The sequence below is a fragment of the Hermetia illucens genome, chromosome 5 (genome assembly GCF_905115235.1).
Source record: "Hermetia illucens chromosome 5, iHerIll2.2.curated.20191125, whole genome shotgun sequence".
Classification (NCBI taxonomy): domain Eukaryota; kingdom Metazoa; phylum Arthropoda; class Insecta; order Diptera; family Stratiomyidae; genus Hermetia; species Hermetia illucens.
The window spans coordinates 41698860-41724188 of record NC_051853.1 but is presented as its reverse complement, the minus strand read 5'-3'; the positions used below and the strand labels follow the sequence as shown (position 1 = coordinate 41724188).

Here is a 25329-nt window from a genome sequence, read left to right as displayed (position 1 = left end):
TCCCAGGTTTCGGTATGAAGACTACCTTAACCTGTTGCCAAGAGGAACGCACGTAGCCCAGAGCAAGACATCCTCGAAAAATATTTCTTAGAGGTTGCTCTAAATGCTCCATACCCCCCTTTAGCATTGCCGGATAGATGCCATCCATGCCAGCTGCTTTGAAATGTTCCAAGGACAGTATGGCAGTTCTCACCTTTTCATGGGTAACAACCGCTTTCGCAGTGTTCCAGTGCGCCTTGCAGCACTTGCGTGTTGAAGGGGTTGCAAGAACCGTCAACTCACCCACACCGAATCGCACTGGTCAAACGGGAAGAATAAAGATAGGAGACTACAACTTTGAGATCGTTGAAAATTTCTCCTATCTAGGGTCGAAAATCACAACCGATAACAGCTATGACGATGAAATCCGCGCATGGTTGTTGTCAGCCAACAGAGTCTATTCCAGTTTACAAAAATTGTTTCTCCCGAAACGTCTAACCATAGGGTCGAAGCTCTCATTGTACAAGACCTTGCCAGTCCTTATGTATTCCTTGGAGACTTGGGGTCTTAGCAAGAAAAATTGCGAATTCTTAGCCGCGTTCGCGAGAAGAATCCTCTGAAGAATTTTTTGCCCCCTACATGAGGATGGACGATTCCGTAGCCTACATATCGACGAAATCTATGAGCAATGCCATGACTCTGAGGTTGTGGATAAAATCCGGCTCAACAGGTTGCGGTGGGCGGGTCACTTAATCCGTATGGATGAGGATGATTCTGCCCGGAAAGTTTATAAGGGCAATATCTTTGGTAGAAAAAGAAGACGAGGCAGACCCTGCCTGATATGGAGTGATGGCGTAGCTCAGGATACCAGACAGCTTTTTGGGATATCGAATTGGTGGACCTGGCGCAAAACCGGCATGTCTGGAGTTCCTTATTAAGGTCGGCCTAGACCGGATACTGGTTGCTGCGCCGTTGATGATGATGATGATGAAGAGGCCTGCAATGATATCGAGGACTTACGGCAGCACAATATACCGCGTTGTAGACCATAACTGAGAATAACGTACTGTTAATCGCTCGGATAGAAGCTTATAATACCGCGGTCTTCATCAAAAGGCTGAATATGGTCATTAAGTCAGTCAACCAAATGCAAAACTCGTTTAGCGAAGTAGGCTCGGGTAACTTGAGCATCCAAGTTATGTCTACTTACTTGACGGCTGTGGACTACTTTGACGAGTCAGATACTAAATATAGTCGTAACACTGCTGCATTATACGGACACGAGGATCTATTGAGCCTCATAAACAAAGAAGTCTTTGTAATACAAATATCGCGTTTTTGGATACTTCTTTTTAATCGATAAGGAAGAGTATAATTTGCTACATGCGACGGCCATTCCTCATGCAATGGGAGTAGATGGGTATCTGGTTCCTCAAGTCAACATCAGTATCTTCGCGGTCGATTTCAACCAAAGTGATTACTTTAAACTTGGCGAATCATTCCTAGCGTCGTGTTTTGAATGAGAAAAAATATACTTTTGTGCACCTAAAATAACAAAAAACATAGGCGGCATGCCGAACTGTGTGTTAGATACGATCTACGAATGACCTAATAAACCGAGATGTCACCCGCGTGAAGTTAGGAGCAACGGCACAACCTAGAAGAAGTTAATGACGATGAATAGCTGGCTGTATGTCGCTTGCGATTATTTCGATCGGCTACAACGGACAGAGACACGAGGAAGTTGGATTAATCTATATCAGTGACGGCTGCATCATCCAGGTGAAGGGTATGTACCTTCATTTAACTGTCTCGGGCACCAGAAATATGGAAGAAGCATTTACCAGTGTAATTCAACCTGACGAATGAACAATAAGCCAGTTAAACATAAATATCAGAAACGAACGACCAGATATTTAGTTATCCTCCCATCGAATTGAAGCCGACGATCCTATCTGCTGAGCATCATCATTATCAATCGAGCCTGGTAACCAGTTTGGCCTTAAGTGCGGTATTTATTTTGCTGGCTATTTTGGTAATTGTAGCCGACGGTACATCTTCGCCCAATGCAAGAACCATTCAGGTCAACCGCCAGGGACGACTTAGGGGGATACAGACGAAACGGTAGAAGGCGTTCCCTATCATCAGTTTGCAGAATTTGATCAGCACTCCAAGCGAACGCTGAGCGACACAGTTACTATCTGGTCACCTTACGTATGCAGACTTGGCCAGGACGAGTCTCCAGAATATCTAACTTGCCCGTCTTTCTATTTCCATATTGGAATGGCGCTTTGTCAACCAGATGAAGACCTTAGTTAGCAAGTGTTTGGTCTAGGATATGTGGCTTTGGGACATCGACATTGAATGCAATCGTAAACATCCTGCTTAGAGGGAGGTTCCCAGGTTTTTTAATTTCCTTTTGATTGTTCCGATGTTCATTGAAGTTCCATTTTGTTAATTTGGAGCATGAATAAGGACACGTATTTGAAATTTTTTGCTTGTTCGGGCGACTGGTTTGATTTATGGATGAATAGTAACTAAATCCCTTGGCATGCACTAATACTGAAAGTATCTCGCCGCTCACACATTGACAACACTCACTAAGTAGTTCACTACTCACCGTTTCAGATTTAATTTAAATTTACTTGAAAACAAGAAGATTCTTCACTATTGGCTTTAACTGAAGTGTATTCGGACCACTTGCACAGAAATCGGGGCTGTTTGGTTCTTGGTGAGGTTTGAGACTAAGAAGGGTAAAATCTTGAGCCCACTTATAAACGCTTTTATATTCATTTTAATCACGAAAATTATCGGTCAGTTTTTTCTCGGCGGATTTCCTAAATGAATAACGCAGTTTCTGACTCATTAAGTTGATATGGATGCGTGTTCTCTAACACAATTCGGCCAAGGGAAAAATGGCTTGTAATCTACCCCAAACAACTATTGCGAGTTTTTTTCTTTTTTAAATTTGCAAACTGTGGTTATCGTATATGGTGGACAAAAAGCAGGGTATCATTTATTTTTTAAAATATTTAAAAAGATACAAAGAGTGTTGAACTGCTTTCAATTTGATTCATTATAATATATATTTTCATTCATTATATTAACATTTGGTATATTATGTGCGTGTCCGGATAACTCAGTGGTTAGAGCACAAGACTGTCGTACGGAAGGTCGCGGTTCAAATCTCGCTGGCGGCAATGGGATTTGTATCGTGATTCGACGTCGGATACCAGTCGACTCAGCTGTGAATGAGTACCTGAGTCAAATCAGGGTAATAATCTCGGGCGAGCGCAATGCTCACCACATTGTCTCCTACAGTGTACTATAGTGTACCGTTGCTGAAGTGCTGAATTGCTCTAGCTCTCTTCAAGACCCTGATCCAATATGGATTGTTGCGCCAACGATTATTATTGTTATTATATTGTGTGTGTGTGTGTTTTTCGGTTTTCCCCTGGTCTGAAAAGACCCCAAGTGGACTGATAGCTAGCACTGTGCCTATATTGCCAGCGTGCTCAATAGATGAAGGACGACTCCATGTAATGCGTGTGTGTGTGTTTGAGGTGGGGGAGAGGCAAAGCCTCGGAGCACTCAGACCTTAATGGTCCATTGTACTCGATTCCCGCGTCTAACCGAATATCCCGGATTCGTTTATGTATCGCAGGATTTCCATTACTGGATGTGATGCTATCCGCTGTCTGTTGCGCCCGTAAGCGAGGCACTCACATAGAAAATGTTCCGTGGATTCCGCTTCCTCATTACAGGATGAACACGTATCATCTTGGATAATTCCTATTCTGAACATATGCCCAGCTAGTGAATTATGGCCAGTCAGAATGCCCACAATACTTCTGCAAGTCTTCCTTCTCTTTCGACAGGAAGATTTTGGTCTGTCTAGCAGCACTAAGCCTTCGTCACCTGTCGCCACCTGGCATCAGTCAATGCTACCGACACCCCAATTGCTGGTTCCGGTCCGGGCATCCGGCCACAATGACCAGATACCCAGAGTAAATCCACCATATTGAATCTGGAAACAGAATTCAGTCGGTTTCTACAATCCTGAACGATTTTTGAAATGATCAAAGTACTACTCAACGCCCTTCAACCGCTCGTCAATCATTCAGGTTGCAGCCTTTAGGATCGCATGCACTTCAGCTTGAAAGACCGTTGTGTATTGTCCCAAAGGAAAAGCCCACTTCTTGCTTTTATTCGAGAGGTAGGCTCCTGCTCCAGAACCGTTTTTGTCTTTGAACAATCGGTGTAGAAGACGCAAGTATATCCTGACACGCATTCTTTTGGTTCGTTTCAGTTTTCTCTCCGTTTTAAGATAACATCATATCTTCTACCAAACAGAAGGCATCGCGAAAACTATATTCAGTTCTCAGATTGACTTCCAATGTTTCGTGCCCCCTCACGTCCATTGATTTCCCATAGATCTAATCGAAATAGCCTTTGAGCCGCTCTCATTGCAGTGCTCTGAGTAAACAAATCCACGGGTTGCAAATTGAGTAATGCATTCAGAGCTGCGCCGCATGTGGTGCTCATGGCATCGGTGATATCCAGACACACAGTTCTTTGCAGTGCGGCTAGTTTACAGTGAAAACTCCTTTGTTTCACCTTAAACTACCACGCTATGGGTGCATAAGCGAACATCGGCCTAATGATAGCAACATATATCCACATTACTACCTGAGGCCGAAAATGGACGGGGAGTGCTTTAAAATTCGCCTGGCTCAGTCTACTGTTGACAGACGTCTGTCCGTCTGTCTGTCCGTCACACGCATTTTTCTCGGAGGCAGTTATAGCGATTGATACCAAATTTGGTACGAAGTTGGGAACTGTGAACGCTCACGCATACAGTGAGTTACATCCTTTTACGTTGAATTTAAGGGGGAGTCCCCATACATGCAAAAGGGGAGTGTAAATTTTTTTTTTATCAAATATAGTCATGTGGGTTATCAAATTAAAGGTCTCGATTTTCAGCGAAAATAATTTTGACATTTGTTGGAAAAGTGGGGAGTGCGGGGGGTTGAAAGTGATCATTTCTTTAACGGACCCATTCTCAGAAACTACCAAACCGAAAAATCAAGAGGCTGCCACTATATGGTGCCTGGGCTCCGAAATACCTTCCATACCGATAATAATGATAATAATCGTTGGCGCAACAATTCATATTGAATCTAGGCCTTGAAGTGTGTTAGAGCACTTCATTCAAGACCGACGGTACACTACAGTACACTGTAGGAGACAATGTGGGCAGCATTGCGCTCGCCCGAGATTATTACCTTGATTTGACTCAGGTACTCATTCACAGCTGAGTCGACTGGTATCCGACGTCAAATCATGATACGAATTACACTGTCACCAGTGAGATTTGAACCGCGACCTCCCGTAGGACAGCCTAGTGCTCTAATCACTCAGTTCAAATAATGTTAATAATAGTATATTACTATATTTTTTTGTAATTGGCTGGAAACCCCCCTTAGGTTCATCCTAGCACCGTAAAATGTTGCAGTGATGTAGGCTATAATGTAGATCACGTGGAAATTGCACTATTACTAACAAAGTTATAATACGTCAAAGTTGTTGCTTCTTTGAAAATTGAAGACTATAATTGTCAATGTCACCCGAAAGTAGATACTCTCACATAATATATGGATATATTACGTGCTACGTACTAAGAAATACACAAAACCTTTCGTACCTGAAGCATCCAGCGTCCGGTTTCCCGACTTGTTTTTTGTGGTAAAAGGTTGAAATTGAACTAGACCAATATATTCGTCCTTTGAAAAAAAAACACCCCGAATTTCCTCGATTAAACAGCACTTTATTTTGTGGTTACATTGATAAATAACGCAATACAATGACAATCTCTCTTCTTTTCAAAACATGCAGCATTTCTTAAAACAAGAAAGCGGTAAGCGAGACTATTTGAACGTATAAGGGCGTCTGCCAACGTTCCTCCCAATCTGGACTATAGATGGATCTCATCTAGAGGTATTGCCCCTGGTGGTAGGGGTAATTCGTCTAAAGGTTCCGTGAACTGTAGGTTAATGCCTTCCGCATCTTCGGATTCTTTCCTTATTGATGTTGTATTAGTGGTTTTTCTGTATGGTGGATGGGGCATTGCATAACGTAACTTTTCCCAGAACCAAGGATCGCCCCATTTAATATAAGTATTTGTATTTAAATAAGATTTTAGTTCAGGATCAACATCGACACTATTCCCGATATCGGAATACATTATAATAATAATCCGAGTCCGGGCTTCTTCCAAGGCGGCCTTATAAGCAATTTGGAATTCCAATGTTCCCCAAATTGATTCAAGGAAGTTTAGTGAGAGGACAATGACTGTGCGTCGCGAATCATTCACTGATTGAATAATTTGGGTTCGGATGAATTCGCCAGGAACCCAATCACGTTCGTGTAGACAAAATTTGTAAGGTATCGGACCATTTTCGAGGTTTGGTAGCAGGTTCTCAATAATAAAATCCTCGTCCTTATGGGAGTATGATATGAAGGCGTCATATTTCTTGTCATCGTCAATATTCTGTTTGGTAACAAAGTACAAACACATATTATGCGCGAATAACCAAACTTTGATTTCGGTTCGGAATCGATACATCAAACCAACTAGAATTGCAAAGACCACACCAAGTGCAGCTGCTGTATAAGTTAGGACCTCGAAAACTATGCTTTCTTTACACAAATCCTTGGGAAAGAGTGCTAAAAACTTGGCACCAGTGGTGCACTCTATAAAATTCAAATCATGAATACGTTCAGAGTTAGCCCGAATAAAAGACAACAAACCACGAGTATTGCAATTACACTCCCAGGGATTGTGGCCTAAATATAGGTGTGATGTTTGGTTTGTTTGGTTGATCCTTTCCAAAACAATGGTGTTGATCCCCGTGAGTATATTATTTGATAAATCTAGCACTTGTAAATTTATTGGGATGTTGGGTCCTGTGAATTGTGAAATACTATTGTTGCTGGCATACAGTTCGCTGACTAACGAATATCCTGGGAAGTGATTGTCTGGAAGTGTGGTTATGTTATTATTGGCAATATGCAGAACAATTGATTTGGTTTTGAGTTTGGGTACATCGCGAAGTGGAGGTACCTTAGTTAAAGTAGAACTTGAGCAGTAAATAATAAGGGTTTGGTCATAGCCAGCCCAACATATGCACATGTTCGGGCACGGCTTATGTTGGCATACCAGTTGTTTATAATTCAAACTCGTTATACTCCAACTGTTTAGTTCGCCTGATTCCGAGCAATTTGATTTTGTGGCGGACGTTTGTGGATGCTTTCCGAATTCGTCGTGGTTAGATCTGTTCATATACTGAACGAAAGGGAGTAAGGTGCAGGTACATGTTACCGGGTTGTAACTAATATCTAAGTTCTTCAAATTCGATAGACTATGTATCCAGTCACTGGAAATGTGAGTGATACGATTATTTCGGAGATCCAATTCCTGAAGTTTCGAAAGTACTTGGAAGGGTCACTTTTCGTCCTCCCCAAATCCACTCGACAGAAAGGACAAATGGTTTCTTGAGGCCTTGATAATTCGAAGTTCTGGAGTTCCTCTGAAAGCATATAAGTCAATGCTATGAAGTTCGTTGTGGCTCAAATCTAGTTGTTGTAGGTTGTGGAGGTTGCGGAAAATATGTCTGAAAAGAGGAAAGGTATCTTAAATTCGATATCATATTCAGGGTTTAGCTTTATTAGTTTCGAACATTTAATAAAATAAATACTCCGGTGTTAATAGCCGGCTTATTTAAAAATAACTACAGAACTGCAGAACTATACACTCGAAGGGTTTTTGTGGCAATGTTTTTAAATTGTCGCAGTTTACTTGGACATGAATTGATGATTTATATGCAGGAGGTGTAACTCCAAGCAAAGAAGACTACACGCCTCGCAGCCGCGCATTGCTTTAGATTGCAGGAAGGAAAAAATCATTGCGCATGTTGTTGCTTTCTACGCATCTTCATGTCACAATGTTATATATATACTATATGTGGTATGGTGCGTGAAACGTGGTTGGCATCACGTAGCTGAATATGCTGCCGTAATCTAATCAAGCCGGGGATCAAGTCAAACTTGAAGATTTATACACGTCAGTAGACTATAGATTACTGTGGATGATATAAACATTACCATACCTGTATTTGGGCGGGTTGACTTCCTGAGCGCGCATACACCCGACCCAAGGATACATTTTTTCCCCTCTTGAGTCTCAATGGCTGCCTCTATGTAGTCTTCTTGCCATCACATTAAAACTATACTAGCATCACTTTACCATGATATACTATACACGACAGAGGTACGACTCACAAATTGGTGTAATCAATCTCGTCAAAATTACGATAAACTTTGATTTGATGAAACTCCCACCTAGGCTAATGGAGGAAAATTAGATGTACTCTTTGAACATAGTCATTTTGAATGATTTAATACGTCCGTTAGATACGATTTATCTTTTGGTAGAGTTTCGATAGGCTCTCTTCAGGTGGAGGTAAAATCACATCAGAAGCTTGAAGGAAGCTGGGGACCCTTAAACCTTTTCCAACATATACGAATCAATAAGGGAAGGATTTGCTCAGAGACCGGCCCATATTGTTTCCATACGGGGGATTTTTGTTTGACTTGCGGAAACTGTTTTCCATCGGTAATCCGCACCGATCAGCAATCAAATATCCGCTAATTCGGGTGGGTTTCACGGCAAGCTTAATGGTCTTATTCGGTACTGCATCCAGGCCCAGGCTCTACTGTCGCTTATTCTACAACAGATCTCTGTGGTGACTGCTGGTATCTCCGTCACATGGTGAGGTCGCTGGAAACTGTCGGTGCCCTCTCTCTTCCCACCCCGTCCAGAAGCGGGCTCGGCTAATTTCATTTGGTTGCGCCTACTTATTCATAGGCCTGATCTGGATTCATTGACGAGGCTTTCAAATCACCATCCAGGATATCAAGCCACCGTTGCCTCGGCCGGCTTTATTCTCATCAAGGGGTAGGCACATGATTTACGCTATGCACCGTTCATTTGGCTCTGTGATAGGCTGATCGAAGACTAGACAGTTCAGCATTCCACCAGTAGTTCGTCCTCTATGGGGGAATGTGCATCTCCTAGGTATCTGCGCGTGGCATGCTTTGGCGATGCATTATGTTAGATGGGGAGCTCTTTCTATAGAGGCGTCTGCTTTATTAGGTTAATCTAGCCACACCGCTATGAAGGTCAGCTCATCCAGAACTTTTGTAGACTCCGATGAACTTGTTCAACACTTTCATGTTTTCTTCTGAATGCGAACTGGTGAGAAGGAATAACTCCTTTTTTGTTCAAGGGTTGTTGTAGCTTGGATAGTTAAAGTTTCTCGAATAGTTTCGATAATGAGGGAAGCAGGCTTATCGGTCTATAGGACATAACGAGCGTAGGATGTTTACCTTCCTTGAGGAGGATCGTTATTTGCAATAATTTCCAATATTTCGGAAAGTAGCCAAGGCTTAAGACACCATTAAATATGTGTTTCAGTTGAGTGAATGCAGATTCGTGGATCATTTTCCCCGCAACAAGGTCGAAATCAGAAGTCTTTTTGGGATCAATGTGGTTTTGAGTGTTGAGCAAGGATTGAACCTTTCTCGGCACTACTCCTCGCCCAATTGTGGTTCGACAATCGGATTGGTGATTGATGATATAATTGATTGTAAGTCTAACGACTCTTTTCTGACTGGCCCCATCGCTGTTGCCATCTGCTTTTGGATCTCGCCCTTTCGACTTTTTTCAGCTGCGATAAGGGTGAGATGCAACTGGTGTTATAAATGTTCATCATTTCGGTTGCCAGGATGTCAATCGGCATCATTCCCGAGATGACGACCGCTGCACCTTCTGAGACGGTCCTGAAAGCAGAACATACCCTTCAGGCTGTTCTTCTGTGAACTGTACTCAATTTATGTGCATTGCCTAAAACATGTAGCGCTTTACCCAAACTGGGACTGGATACAACAAGATAGAACTCACAACTCTGACTATGAGCAGCCTGTAAGTATGCTGCGGGCCTCCTACGTTCGGTATCATCCTTGCCAGAGCCATACTCGTGGTGGATGCTTTTTCGCATATATGCTCTATGTGCTGCTTAAAATTGAGTTTTCCGTCTATCATCAAATATTTGATGGCGGCTTGGAAGTGATGATACGATTCCCGATTCTAATGCAGGCATAATTTCTATTGCGGCGCTCAGTAATGAGGACCGCTTCCGTCTTTTCTTCCGCGAGTGCCATTGCAGCACCCCCTAACCAGGCCTTAACAACACTGATTGTTTCGCTTGGGTATAACTCAGCATCCTCGACATGCTTTGCGACCACAACCAATGCTATATCGTCGCCGTAACCTACCACCGTGGCCTTTTCCAGAACTGGAAGGTTAAGTACATTATTATACATGATGATTCACAATAGTGGGCCCAGAACAGGGCCCTGTGAGACTCCCGCGGAGACAATATATTCCTTGGGTCCATCATCGGTATTATACTAGAGCGTCAGCTCTAGCAAGTGGCTATCGATAATAGCGGTGAGGTAGGTGGGCTCATCAATGATCGCCAGAGACTTTCGTATAAGGTTCCAGTTGGTCGAGTTGAAAGCATTCCTCACATCCAGGGTCACCACCACACAATATTTGCTGGTACAACTCCTTCCGTAAATTGCATTTTCGGCCAAACCAGTAATCATTTTGATGGCATCAATGGTTGATCTGGCTTTGCGGAACGAATACTGCCTATCTGCTGACACTATATGGACTCTAGGCTCCGAAATGCCCTCCATACTGATATCTGTGCAAATAAAGTTAATAATATATATATATTACTATAATTTTCGGTAATTGATTGCAAAACCCCCCTTAAGTTCATTCTAGCACCATGCAGGACACATTTGCTATTAAATGCGAAGAGACGACACTTAAGCCAAACAGTTTTCTTTGTCGTAAGTTTGGTAGACTTGTTTGGATATTGGAACTTAGATCAACGCAGGGTTGCGCAGATAGTTGGTTTGTTTTTATATTTCTCGTTATGCCAAAATCGATAAGATCAGATATTTGACGGTGATCAGTTGGCCAGTAGGTTGGATGGCCGCTCGATAATACATCGAGTTCAGAGTTCATCGATATGGCAGTCCGGAGAGTTTTGCCTCTAGGCGAGATCAGCCTCGAGCCCGAATACAATAAATATTCTACGGAGCGAGTTGAAGAAGCTTACGGACTGTTCTACAGATATGGTAAATCTCGGAGGGCAGCATACAGCAGAAATTGTAATCGGATCCTCCCATTCTATCACGCATATAGATGTGGCTTGCATATAGTCCTTAGCAAAGTGTTCCAGGACGAAAGGCTTTATTCGATTTTTAATGACTCCTGAACCTCCATGACATATGGTTTCGCATCGGTTCTGGCATCATGTTTTGAATTGATGCCGTAAATTGGCTCATGCTTAGAATGAGTTCTACCATTATAGATTCCAGATTAGTTGCTGATTCGGTTCGCTGTGTTGATTCAGGACGATTAAATTTCACAGCAGTAGCATAAGGCAAGGTCGTCAGGGTTTTAGTAGGCATAAGTCGGAGCGCAGGAAGCAGTGTTTGGGTTCAGATTTCCTTTTAAGGGTCTTTTGGTTGGAGGTCGGGATCCTTGGCTCACTTCAACGTACACCGGACATCGCCTGTAATTCGCAGTGTGCTTGTCCCGCAGTTACCACATTTTTTGGCAGAGGGATTTTCTTTGTCTAATGGGCATTTAGCTGTGGGATGCAGGTCGCCGCATATGACGCGTACACTTGGAGGTTTACAGTATGATTTGATATGTCTGAACTCTTGACAATTAAGGCATTGTATAGGACTTTTTCGTTTCATCGGTTCATCCACTGTTATTCTAAAAGGTAACGCAAGCTGTAAATGGGATGGGTTTCACCTTTGCTGAGTTTCTTTACTTCCGGCTGCAGCTCTACCTTAAATACATGCTGTGGTATTCTGAGTCGGTTCTTAATTTTATATACCGATTTAATCTTAAAACCCTCTTCTGAGAGCGCTTTAGAGATTTCAATCGAGTTAAGTTTAGGTTCAATGGCTTTAATGGCTACTACTACTAGCCCTTTACTACTTTTAAGCTGAAATGCGAGGTAATTTCCCCGCCAAATCAAAGTATTTGGTGACTTTACGATAGTCGCCTTCGCTGTAGATCAGGACTTTTGTCTCGTCAACATTGCCCTTTTCATTGGAACAATATAGAGGTTGTTGCGTCCTATCTTCTTCGAATTAACTAACGTGGAACTGTTACGCTAACGTAAGTAGATTGTTGAAGACTTGGGTAATTTTGTATTTTCAGCAGAATGTCCATTATCATCATTTTCAGCAGAATGTTCATTGTTTTCATTGGGAAGGATGCTGAATTGATTCTGTGAGTGCTTGATAGCCGGTAATGTTTTGGCAACTTTCGCTGCACTTTTTTCCTTGTTAGACTTCGGGCTCTTCAAACGTTTGGTGGTGACTAGGACGTACCTATTAGATAGTGTCTGTCTGTGCTTTTTTCGGGTGGTCTCTGCCAGTCTTTATTTGCGTTTTGGGTAAAGATTCAATACTGACCTTATTATTGACTTTTCGATTGCCATCGGTGCTGGATGTCGACATATTTCGGCTTTCCAAGTAATTCTCTTGGACAGCTTCAATATGAAGCTGATCGACACTGGAATACCTACGCACTTGCTCAAACGGTAAGGTTAGATGACAGACATTTTGGCACTATGCAAGTAAGGATGCGTCAATAAAGTTAGTATATGATTACCGTGTTCTAGGAATCTACCAGAAAACCCCCCGTAGGTTCATTCCAAAAATACAAAATTTGACATCAGGCGATAATATAGGACACAATTTTGAAAAGTTTGAACACTATCCAACTATTATTGGGGAAGTTAAAGGAGGTCAAATTTTCGCATTTCAGGTAAATTTATTGCACCCTAAGACGTGTATGACGTCATCATCATATGAAGTGAACTTATTGAAGATTCCAGTCACTGTTAAGATGGATTGTCAAAGTCAGTTCAGTCAGAAAATTAGTAAACTGTAGAGAAGTTAGAATAAAATAAAGTGAACTTTATAATCACAGTTCTCTCTAAAATATCACAAACCTTGTTATATTTTCCAGTTTGTTATGTGATAAAGAAAGCAATGTGAGGGATACTGTGCTGTTAAATACATCGTCATGAAGCTTAGTTATCCTATTTCGATTTAGGTCCAAATCCATCAAATGATTTTGACTTGCAAAAATTTCACTTGGCAGAGATTCCAATTGATTATCCGCAAACGATATCGATTCGATGTTTCTTGATCCAACAAACATACTTCCTGGAACCGAAACAATCGATGCCGATATACTGACGTTAACCATCCTTGAATGATATGCAAGGAAATCGGACGGTAGCGATTCCATTCGCCGTTTATTTCCATTCAGACGTATACTTTGCAGTTTTTGGTTTTTCAAGAACAGTTTCTCTGGCAGTGTTGAAAAATTGTTTTTGCTTAAATTGATCTCTTCTAAATTCGGAAGTAGCTGAAATACGTCGTATTCCAGTGTTGTAAATTTGTTCTGACTCAGATCAAGATATGTTACTGATGACGCTCCAATGAATGCGTTCTTGGTGAGATTTTGGAGTTTGCTTGCGGACAGAGTCAGACGTTCCATTCGTTTTTGATTCCGAAATACGCCGGGCTCCAAGTATTGTGAATCAATGAATGCAATCTCTAAGGATTGGAGGTGGTCCAAACCAACGAAAATATCTTTTGTCAGATAAAGACGATTTTGGTCGAAGTTTAACCAAAAATTATTTGGTATTCGGCTGGAATTGTGCCGTCCGTCTAACATTTCTGGAGTTAGCGCATTCAACATTGTATATCCCCAGTAGATCATGGTGCGAACTCGTCCGATGATAAATCTCTCCAAAATTGTGGCTAGTGTTTGATTTTCTGGCAAAGGACATCCGTGGATGTGTACGTCAGGTGTATCAGCTATGTTCATTACTGAAAACATGCTATAGTCAAATTCCTGACTTCTATGACAAATAATTGCAATGTTTTCACGTACAACTTTAATAGTGAAATAAGGATGAGCAACCGGACATCTTATTTTAAATCCGTAATCCTGAAACTTCTTACATTCACATTTGTCAAACCGATTTTCACATTTGAAACGAGCCTCTGCTGAGCTCTTTTTTGCTATAATGGCGAAAAAAAGAACTAGCAAGAAAGTTTTCGATGAAATCATCTTATGGATCTTATGGTAGGTGCATAGGCCAGCTCTGGAACGACCGCGCGCTGCGGTATCTGGAAAAGAGAAAAATATTTCAGTTTATCACAGGAAAAGATTTAATTCTGTTTTGCATCTAGCTTCATTCAGTTGAAATCTTATTACGAGTCGGGAAACCGAAAGCTGGACGCTTAAGTATGAAAGGTTTTGTCTATGTCTTTTATAAAGACGTTTGAGTGTGAATTTGTCCCATTAGTGCGTAACATGTAACATACGCATACATTATGTGAGAATATCCACTTTCGGGTGATATTGACATTTAAAATTTTGAATTTCCAAAGAAGTGACAACTTTGACTTATTATAACTTTTTTAGTAATAGTGCGATTTCTATCAAACTTGGTAGGATCAAGCTCTATACTATAGCGTACATTGCTGCTTTGGTGGTGCTAGGATGAACATAAGGGGGGTTCTGCAGCCAATTACTGAAAATTATAGTAATATACTGTTATTAACTTTATTTAAAGGGATATTGGGATGGAAGGTATTTCGGAGCCTAGCCACCATACAGTGGCAGCCTCTTGATTTTTTTCAGATTTTTCGATTGGGTAGTTTCTGAGAATGGCCCAATTAGATAAATGACCAGTTTCAATCCCCCGCAGCCCCCGCCTTTCCAACAAATGTCAAAACTAAGACCAGCTTCGGAAAGCACTAACCGAGACCTTTGATTTGATACCCCACCTGACTATATTTGGTGAAAAAAAATTAACACCCTCCTTGTGCATGTATGGGCCCCCCCTTAACTTTAACGTAAAAGGATGTAACTCACTGTATGCGTGAGCGTTCACAGTTCCCACATTTCCACCGAATTTGGTGCCAATCATTGCTACAGTCTCCGAGAAAAATGCGTGTGACGGACAGACAGATAGACAGTAAACCGATTTCAATAAGGTTTCGTTTTACACAAAACCTTAAAATTTTCCAGGCTTGTAAGGAACTTTGGGTTGCTTGTTAGTTTCGTCATGTCTAACATGTAGTCACACCTCAAGTCACTTTCAGTGCAAATAGAGCTGGACGTTTTAGGTATGAGAACTTTTTTTAAGGTTTTGTGTAAAACAAAACCTTATTAAAATCGATTCACCGTCTGTCTGTCTGTCTGTCCCAAAACTACTAAACTACCTAACCCAAAAGTCCGAGTGGTGCGCTTAGATGAAATCTAGGCCTCGAAATCTGTACCATTTCGATATCTGCTCAAATAAACTTACTAATAGTATATTACCAACTTTTAGAAATTGACTGAAAACCCCCTTAAGTTCATCCTAGGGCCGACATAAAGGACTGTCTCGTGCATATGCACCCCAAGTTTTATGGAAATCCGACTATTAATGTCAAAGTTATACCAATTCAAACTTACCAATTTCCTACAAATTTACCGCATCCTAAGCCATACAAATAAGATGCTGACGTCATAATTAACGAGAATAATTGACGTTCGAATGAAATATTAAAATTCCATTAATGAAGAATCCACTTCCCCCTAGCCCTTTTTAAGGTTTTATTTGCAAAGCAAAACCTTATTAAAATCGGTTCAATATCTGTCTGTCTGACTGTATGTCTGCCTGTCTGTCACACGCACCTTTCTCAGAAACTGCTATACCGATTGGCACGAAATTTGGGGAGAAGGTATAAACTGTGTGCGTGCGTGTAAACGCCTATACACGCAGTAAGCTGCATCTGGCTATGTCGAGTTTGAGGGGAGGCGGGTCCCCATACATGCCAAAGGGGGGTGCAACATATACATACAAATGGGGTAGTTCTGCACCCAAATATACTTAAATAACAAACAAAATTTTTCATATCCGAAGCGCCGAGCGACTGGTTTCCCGACTTATTTAACTTTTTCCAAAGTTTTGTGTAAAGCAAAACCTTATGGAACCTATTCAATGTCTGCCTGTGTGTCTGTCACAGTCGATTTATTGGAAAACGGTTGAAGGGGTTGTCTCAAAATTTACATTTAGCAAGTGGCACCATTCTATACAAAAGGGGATGTAAGTTTTCCGCTGAATATAGTCATGTGGGCTCGATTAGTACTCCTCGAAAATGTTATTTCTGGTATTGGATGAAACATAGAGGAGTGAGGGCTTAAAATGTGTGTACCAAAAAGTGAAACAAGTCTCGTTCTCAGGACCTATCCAACGGAATATGAAATCTTGGCCTCAGAATACATCCCATTCCGATATCTGCACAAATAAAGTTAATAATAGTGTATTATAATATTTTGTAAATTTACTTGAAAACCCCTCTTAAATTCCTTCCTTGCACAGAGTAAAGTGGAAATGCGTCCAGATGCGATAGATCAATTTGTGCTCACAGATGATGAACACGAAACATCTGCACCTCAAGCGCCGAACTTCCGGTATTCCGACTTGTTCCTCTTTATGTTGTGACGAAAATCAATTTGGGAAAATTATATGTGACATTAATTGTTAATCGTAGTAATCACAATTAGCCAGGACACCAAAATTATATAATAGTACGATGAATATCCAGTTAGGATAATTGTTAACAAAAGACTCTAACGCCAGTAAGTAGATGCTGTCAAAGGCGCAAAGTAGTTTTCTAGTAAAGTGTTTGCAAGCCTTTCTGGAATGTTCCGCGGGGTATATAAAGGCCGGAGGTCCACTAACGGAGTCAGTCTGGTTGTAGAGTTAGAACAGGTCGTGTCGGTTATAAATACGTCCCGAATTGTACCAGTTGTAGGAATTGTTCTGTGAAGTATGGTTGTATAATTTAGTGTAAAATAACGCTTATATTAAAGCTATCGAACGGGTTGTTGCCTAGTGATACGTAATCCAGTGAGACAAGTCTCCTTCATTGAGTACTCCGGATACACTCCCAGTTCCGCTATTGACAACTTGAAACCTTTCTCGGAATCAGTGAAGAGTAGGTACAGCGAGGATCTAAACTCCGGGCATTGTTCCAAATAGATTCGTGTGATATTGATGTGTAGGAGGATCCGCAGCGGGAGCCAGCCTCCTTTCTATCGATGAAGTTTTCAAGATGTTCTGTGATGCGTTCCAAGATTATTTTAGCTTATACAGCAGTGGGGGGCGCAGCTCGTCAAGAGTCGAGAAGTGTCAGACGGAACCTGCAAGCTAACGTAAGCTACCATCAGATGGTGATCACTTTCGAGGTGTTAGCGCCTCTCTTTTTATGCATGTGTAGTATGATTGTTTGTACGATATCGGACAGTTGAAAACCAACTGACACCTATACCAAGGCGATGGAAGCTGCAGAAATCCACAAGCTTCCCACCATTGTCGCAACGATCGCAAAGGCCGTACTTCCCCATTACAACACATTTCTTGAGTGTTATCAGAACTCTCGTTGGCATTCAGGTAACCTATCACGATTATAATTTTACCTTTAGGAAGCTTCCCATTTTGTTTTGTTTTTGTTTTTAAAATCATTTTTATTTTTAAGAAATAGGTAACAATAGTATTTAGATTGGAAAAATGAACAATAAAAAACAATCTTTCAAAATAACAAAAATAACTTAAATCTAATGGCCACTGTAGGCTCTCAAAGTTTTCGAATAACAATTTACAGACAGAGAAGAGAAACAGTAAGAAATAAAAATCTAATTTTACAATAAGTTGTCGGGAAATGATCAAAAACCCGACAGAATTCACTTGGTCTTAGCAAATAAAGAAATATAAAAGTAATAATAAATATTTGATCGCTTCAAAAAATACTTTCAACTTAAATTATTGTTCTTAGAACTATCATAATTATATATTTTATGTTATACATTTTTTCTTTTTTTTTACAATAACATCCATACGAAAAAAAAACAAAGAATAATAACGTATATATTTATAAGTTACAACTGGAGACAAAATCAGCACCCGTTCAATATGTACATATTTAAAAAGCCCCACCAAGAAGCAAATGGCAGAACTCAGCACGGCCACCGCTAACCGGCATCCCGCAGCCACCAGTACCAAGATTTCTCTTTTTCATCCTGCTTAATATCAATTGCTCTCGCTCTGGAGTATCTCCAGTCGAATCCCGGAGCCCCCACTGTAAAATTCGGGGGGTATTCTATCTTTTTGTCCGTGGCCCGTCTATGTATATGATACATAACTGGATCACCGACAGAATCAAGAATTAAACCATTCCTGTCAAGATACACGAACGCTTCGGGAGGAATGAAGCCTGTCGTGAGAGTTTTCTCGAAATACCCATCATTTGGATAGAACGGCTGCGAAACCCAAGGGTTCTCACCATGCGAAGCAGATCGCACTATATGATTCCGAATCAATCTGACGATAACTGTGTCGATTCTTAGCACAGCAGCAGCTGCATACATCACTTCATTAGTTACATAGTGCTCATAGTTTGACGAAGCAGTCCTATTAAGCCCCGTGCAAGCACGCAGACATTTCCTTTCAAAAATCCTTATTTTCTCCATTTGGCTAGCACTCAAATTAAACCAGATAGCACACCCGTAGGTGAGTACCGGTCTAACCAAAGTAAGATAGCAAATAATCTTAACCTTCCGGCTAAGATGTGGAGCATAAAAGAGTCTTCGGAGAGACATGAATGCCTTGCGAGCGCTCTCTAGCGCGACTTTAACGTGCTCGTTAAATTGGAGACGCTCGTCAAGACGCACACCCAGGTATCTAACGTACTTCTTATGAGGAATGCGCTCAGAACTATCCTCGTTCGCGACAATGTGGAAATCTCTCCAATTCCTTTTCAAGTTCCTACTGGCATACGCCAAGGAATTTCGAAACAGTATCGTTTCACACTTTTGTGCATTGATTTTCATCCGCCAACTGTTCGTGAAGAACTTAATATCATTGAACATCTTCTGAAGTTCAACTTGCACCTCAGTAACCTTCTTGTGCGCCGTGTAGGCTATCAGATCGTTAGCAAAGGCAACTAACGACCTTTTAGGAGTTTTATTAAAATCGAAAGAATTGAGCGATTCGCCGGCAAATACCGCAAAAAGTGTAGGCGCAGTCACTGTCGCTTGCTGTAATCCATTCAGAACATGAAATTCTCTGTTAGTAGTGTGATTTCCGTCCGTAATGACAAAGCACTTGCCATACAGCATACTATACATCATCGCTACGAGGTGACTGGGAAACTCATTCTTCAGGAGCCTGAAAATCAGTCCATCCAACCAGACGGTATCAAAGGTTTTCTCCATGTCTATAAGGCAAGCGCCTACGCACTCACCATTGTTAATCCGCCAGCAAATATCAGACGTTACCTTCGTTATTGCATGTATTGTCGAATGTCCAGATCGAAATCCGAATTGGGCGTTCGGTAATAGTTCCTTCTTCTTGATATGCCCGTTCAAGGCTTTCAATACCAAAACCTCAAACACCTTGCTGATGTTAGGCAGCAAACTGATTGGGCGGTAGTTTTGAGGGCTGGATGAATCCTTCCCTCTTTTTAAAATCGGGAATACTCGGGCTTTCTTCCATTGTCCTGGAAAGAAGGAATTGTTCAATAAATTATCGAACAAAATGCAATAATTACGAATGGCAATGTCTGGTAAATGCCTGAGGACCACGTTGGGAATGCCATCCATACCGGATGATCTCTTATTGTTTACTCTTCTGAATATGGAAGTTAACTCAACACATGAGACAAAGTAATCAAGCAGATTATCACTCGGTATGAGATCAGCCTGCAACGCAGAGCTAAATTGGAGAACTGTGGTGCCGTTCAGGCTATATTTGAAATTGTGGACATCTCGTTCTACAATTTCCGAAAGTCGCGTTGGCTCTAAGTCCGTTCTGGGCCGATGCACCGATTCAAAGTGCTCCCCTATAAGTTCGAGTTTCAGAGCATCATCCATCACGATGTAATTGCCTTGCACATCAGCAGTTACACTATTCGTGTCTATACCTGAGTCAATAAGGTGTTGTATCTCGCTGCCACCGACTTTAATTCTGGGTACAGTTATTCGTGACTTCTTCCGGAATAACGTATTTATCTTAGTAAACATGGAATCTGGATCGCTTGGTGAAATACTCTTTAACTTCTCCCGCCACTGGGAGTTCACTTCATTTACGTAATGTTGACGGATAAGAGCCCGCGCGGTCTTTAGAAGTGGTTTGAACTGAACCAATATGGGATGATGATAGTCCCCATATCTCCGATAGATTTTGTTGACGCGAGTGAGCAGAAGGCTTTTCACTTTTTTCAACCGTTTTATGGCTGCAGTTTCATATCCTTCCATATTATTGCGAGGTTTAATTTTAGGGACGACTTGTTCAATTGTTTCCAGCGTCAAGTTCTCCAGCTTGAGAAGATACTAAAGTATTTCCTCGTTGATCAAGTTCCTGTCACCTGGTGCAATTGTACTATCGTTTTCCCCATCAAGAGGTGGGCATTCCTCTCGACATCCCCGAATAAACCTCTCTTGGAATTCCTTCCAATTTGTTTGTTTAAAGTTCAGCCTGTGGACGCCACTGTCCATCGGCAGAAGGCGAACTCTTCGTCCATCAAACAGAACTTAAATAAGAATAGCGTTATGGTCGCTATCGTAAGGAAGAGTCTGTCGTTTCCGTTGAGGATTCCTAAAATTAAAGTTCAAGCGCGCGTCAGCAATGCACAAATCCAGATAGGAATTTGCCCTGGGCCAGGTTGGACTCTCTGACCCATATAATTCGCATTTATACTCTATCTGGTATTGCTCTATCCAAGATTTGAGGAATACCCCTCTGGGATTGTTTGTGGCGTTTAGCCACGAGGTATGTTTAGCATTCAAGTCGCCAGCTATAATATAGTAATTATGCAGCCTATTCAGTTCGAGTATCGTAAACACAGAATGGAATTCCTCCTTGAACTTGGCTCGGTTGTTTCCCACTGCATAGACTGACAGAATGTATAAATTCCCTCCTCTAGGCAGTGAAAAAAGAATACATGAGACTTCGATACACTCAAAGGTTTCAAATTCAGGCCTATTAATATGCCTGAAACGATAATGGCTACCCACAAGTATTCCGGTACCACCTCCCCCATCACAATTTCGTCTGTCGTTCCTCACGAATTCAAAATCCTTGAATGTTATTGAATGCCTCAATCCGAGGTGGGGTGGGTTTCTGAAATCAAGACTATGTCAGGCTGTTGTCCGGCAGCGAAATCAAGGAGCTCCGCTCTTCGATGGATTCCTACGATGGAATTCACATAAATCGCGATGATCCGGAGACCATCCAGTGGTACCGCTGTGACTGCAGACCTAGCAGCGGGCATGCTGTTTGTGTAAATATTCTGTTATGCTATTTATTTTTGTATTGTGTACGTGTAGCGTATGCTGCATGTTTTCACACATGGTTAGTATTTTATTGAGGATAGTGTTCATCCCGCCACTTGCATCTTGTTGGGGCTTCTTAGCTCCCCCTTGTCGAACTACTTCTGCAAATGGGATCCCCGAGACGATTGGTGCCGAAGGGACGGTACCGTCCAACGCCGCTGACACCTTCGTTCTTTGGGCCGATCTCGGTGCTTGCTGCCTTGTGACCCTAACATTGCGGTATGCAAGACATCCACGGTACGAAGCCGGATGCCCTCCGCTTCCGCAGTTAACACAGTTTTTTCCTTGCCATCTGCTTCAGTCAGCGAACATGCGGTATGGTCTTTCCCGCACTTCACACACCGTAAGGTCATTTGACAGTTCACTGCCGAGTGACCATAGCGCTGGCATCTTCGACACTGGACTATTTCGCCCCTTAGCAGGCGCTCAAAACGAATGGCCTGGTAATTAAGCGACCTGATGCCGATCAGATCGCTTCCCCGGCTCTCCGGGCTTATCTGCACGAGGAAGTGCGGCAGGATTCGTTTTTCCAAAACGGATCTCCTCGTACTGAACCGTGACACTGAGAGGAACTTGACCGCAGTTCCCGTCTCCCGGAGCATTTTGAGCACCTCATCCGGCTCTTCCTCCGCATCCAAGCCTTTCAGAAGGAAGGTTTGCACCTTCTATTCCTTTGGAGTGTAGGTGAAGTGAGGAGCCTTCACTCGCTCGAGGACCTCCCGTACTTTTTTGTAATCTGCAATTTTATTACATTTGACTTGGGCTCTCTCGGCCCCCGTCTTTTTAATAACAAAATTTGAGAGCCCCGCGCTTCTATTAAGTAGAGTGGCTAAATCTCTACCACCTAATTTATAAACATTAATGGGGGGCACCCTTTCCCCCTTTTCTTTATTTCGGGTGCTAATTGTATCCCCAGTCGGACCATTTTTTAAATTTTCACTCGTACTTGCATTATTTAACGTTTTTTCTTGAGTTTTGTTTTTTTCTTTAATTTTTTGGAAACATAGACCAAAAACTCACCCAATTTTCCATCTTCACTATTGCAACTTGCCTGGTTAGCATCCTCTTCTGGGACATTTCCATCGCCACCGTTGTCGCCGACTCTCGTATCGTCTGCTTTACTGCTCTCTATGTCCTCCATACGGACAGATTCGCTATCGAGAACTTGTTCGCCCTCAAGGCAGCCCGGTTCCTCCATGATTGCAAAAGTAGTCGAAGAAAGCTTAACCTTTTTTCTGGCTACCTTTGGAGACGGCGGGCCCGCCTCCCCAGCCATTAGCTGCTCTGTAAGCTTTCCATTTTTTTTATCAATATTGTCATTCGCTTTTTCAAATCTTCGAGTGTCTTCGCCAGCTCGCCATTTCTTCTTTCAAGATTGGCTATTCTCACTTTGGCTATTTTCAAGTCTGGATCCTCCTCGTTGCGGACTCCACGACCGATCCGAGTGCCCCTAGGCCTTATGGTGGGGGGCCGGTCTGGTCCGCCACCCGCCGGCGGCTCGCCGCTCATTCCCGCCAAGCCAAAAAAACGAATTTTTTCTCAAAACTTTTTAAGGAAAAGTAACTCAGATAACAACTCAAAAGTAAATTAGTTTCAATTAAGTTTTAAATTATATACTATTAATTAGGTAATATAAGTATCTTTTTATATTCTTGATAAAAGTTAATTTAATTTCAATTTTAAATTATTTTTATTAATAATATCAATTTGTAGACACGTCCGTTCTCTACGGAAGCTTCCTATGAACTACGTGGAATTGCTCGTAGAAAGCATCCTTTTGCACTATATCAGAAGTCTCCGTTGTTGGAACGCATTGTGCATTGTGATGCTCTTTGATCTGGACCGGAATTTTGCATTCAGAAGTCTGTCAGAAGCCGGCTCCCAGGTGAAGAGAGTGCGCTTTGCGATGGTCGCAAAAATTAATAAGTGTGGGTGACATATGATCGTAAAAAATTTCACGTGCTACTCCGAGGTAAAATTTGTAGAAGATTTTGAGGTCGAAAGCGCAGTTTGCCAGAATTACTTTTTGTCACCGATGTTATTTGCTCTTGTTATCGCTGGCGTTCTTCATGCTGTCTTGCTCAGAGGACGTGGAGGTATTCAATGATACCTTTCCTTAAACGCCTGCATTACGCTGATGGAATCTTGGCCAAATGGCTCTGGATTTGGAAAGAGACGCAAGTGAATTTGGACTGAAAACAAACACCAATAAACCAATATTTTCGGTTTGGTCATCGTATTCTCAGTATCTGCAGCAATGAACAGAGCAACGTAAGCGTATTTAGGAGGCGTGTATCATCGGGGTACGTTAGCCTGATACCATTACAAACGAAGAACTTGGTGGAGTGAGCATAAGGTGGAAATGGCAATGGATAGGTCACATATTAAGGAACCTTGCAGTGGAATCCACTCTACCAAGATTGCCGACGAGTGGGTCGTCCCAAAGGCATTTGGCGGAAAACAGCAGAGAAGGTTGAAGCGCATTGCAGGTAACCGTGAGCGATAACGCCTGGGTGCGATTCACGCTTTATACACTAACAAGGGATAAATGGTAACCATTATGTAAAGTTAGTTCGATAGCCAGTGTTGGGTCGAAGATACTTGAGATTTCAGATCCTGTTTACATGGTGATTGCGACAGTTTAATAATTTACTCCTGATTGTCTCAATACTCACTTCAGTTGCGTGATAAACCCTAGGACAACTTTGCTTCTTCGGTGCATACAGAAGGACCCGCACTTCAAAATTCTTATTAGTTCGGACGATTTGGTTGATTTGTGGATGAGTACCAGCTACACAATTTTTATTCCGAATCGGGTTGATTTTGACTAATGCTGAAAGCATGTCAGAGCTCACAGGTCAACCCTCAATAATTCTTCTAATAGATAAGAATATACCACATAATTTTGCACTGATTTCGATTGACTAACTACCATTTTCTTCATTACCGTGGAAAAGTTTGATAATAAATTGGCAACAAAAACTAACCAAGTAATTCACTCCACACTGTTATTTGGAGATGGGGATGGGATATGGAGAATCCGTTCTATTGGTTTTAACTAAAATTATTTGGTATTACTTTCACACAAGTTGGTTTGTATTATTAATGCGATGCGGCTTTGCTTCTCGCGACTCCGCGACACTAGACACAAGAATGTTGTAAAGCCACTTATAAATGCTTTTACATCCACTGTAATCAGGAGCATTATCGGTCAGTTATGGCTACAACAGATTTCTGTAAATAAATAAAACAATTTATTAATTATGAAATTGAAATAACTTCGAACACAGAAAACAATTCGGAAAAATTTCTGAAATCTGCAAATTGTGATTATTTGACATTGAACTAATTGCTGAGCATCCAAAGACCCAGCTTCTCTGAAATTTTTAATTTGGGCAGCGCTAACGTTGTACTGCGGAAGTAGAGACGATAGTCTGGACATATAGGGCTTAGCAATATAAAGCAGAGCGTCTTATATGTCGTACTTAATAATCTGACACCTTAATAACTGCTGCAGTAAGTGATGTTTCCCATCAGTTATCAGACATTGACTTGTCGTCCGAAGCAATATGAAGGTCAGTTATCGGTGCTTTATTTTCAAGGCATCTTATAGCTATGGTTATTGCGGCATCTATTTCCCACTTTTGATTTTGTTTATTATCGCCTCACTGTCACAGAGGATTTCAGTTTGTTTTTTTGTGTGCGGTATACGATGTGTCAGTATTGAT

General features: G+C 41.7%; 4 protein-coding genes across 6 annotated transcripts in view; 1 reads left to right on the top strand and 3 right to left on the bottom strand.

Moving 5' to 3' along the window:
• The window catches only part of LOC119656560 (cation-independent mannose-6-phosphate receptor), a 532053-nt gene that overhangs the window by 85092 nt on the left and 421632 nt on the right, over positions 1–25329 (top strand). The gene's annotated exons all lie outside the window — the stretch shown is intronic.
• Positions 1–25329, bottom strand: part of LOC119656559 (protein toll-like) — a 55813-nt gene that overhangs the window by 12792 nt on the left and 17692 nt on the right. Inside the window, exon 1 of one of the 2 annotated variants that reach the window (XM_038062939.1) lies at positions 2600–2720. The exons of the other annotated variant lie outside the window; for it this stretch is intronic. The gene's annotated coding sequence lies outside the window, so the exon portion shown is untranslated. Of the gene's footprint in view, positions 1–2599; positions 2721–25329 lie in introns of those variants that run through there. 2 annotated transcript variants of the gene reach the window in all.
• On the bottom strand, positions 5793–14276 carry LOC119656561 (protein toll-like). Its single transcript, XM_038062942.1, has 2 exons — positions 14176–14276; positions 5793–7652 (listed from the first exon to the last, which is right to left on the bottom strand). Exon 2 carries the CDS (start codon positions 7319–7321, stop codon positions 5954–5956), a length of 1368 nt encoding a protein of 455 aa, XP_037918870.1. The 5' UTR covers positions 7322–7652; positions 14176–14276; the 3' UTR covers positions 5793–5953.
• Positions 13040–24431, bottom strand: LOC119656562 (protein toll-like). Of its 2 annotated transcripts, none has more exons than XM_038062944.1 (3): positions 24277–24431; positions 13152–14391; positions 13040–13084 (listed from the first exon to the last, which is right to left on the bottom strand). In XM_038062944.1, the coding sequence occupies exons 2-3, from the start codon at positions 14282–14284 to the stop codon at positions 13069–13071; spliced, it is 1149 nt and encodes a 382-aa protein (XP_037918872.1). In that variant the 5' UTR covers positions 14285–14391; positions 24277–24431; the 3' UTR covers positions 13040–13068. The 2 variants fall into 2 exon arrangements, with proteins under 2 accessions (XP_037918872.1, XP_037918871.1); XM_038062943.1 differs by having other exon boundaries at positions 13152–14343.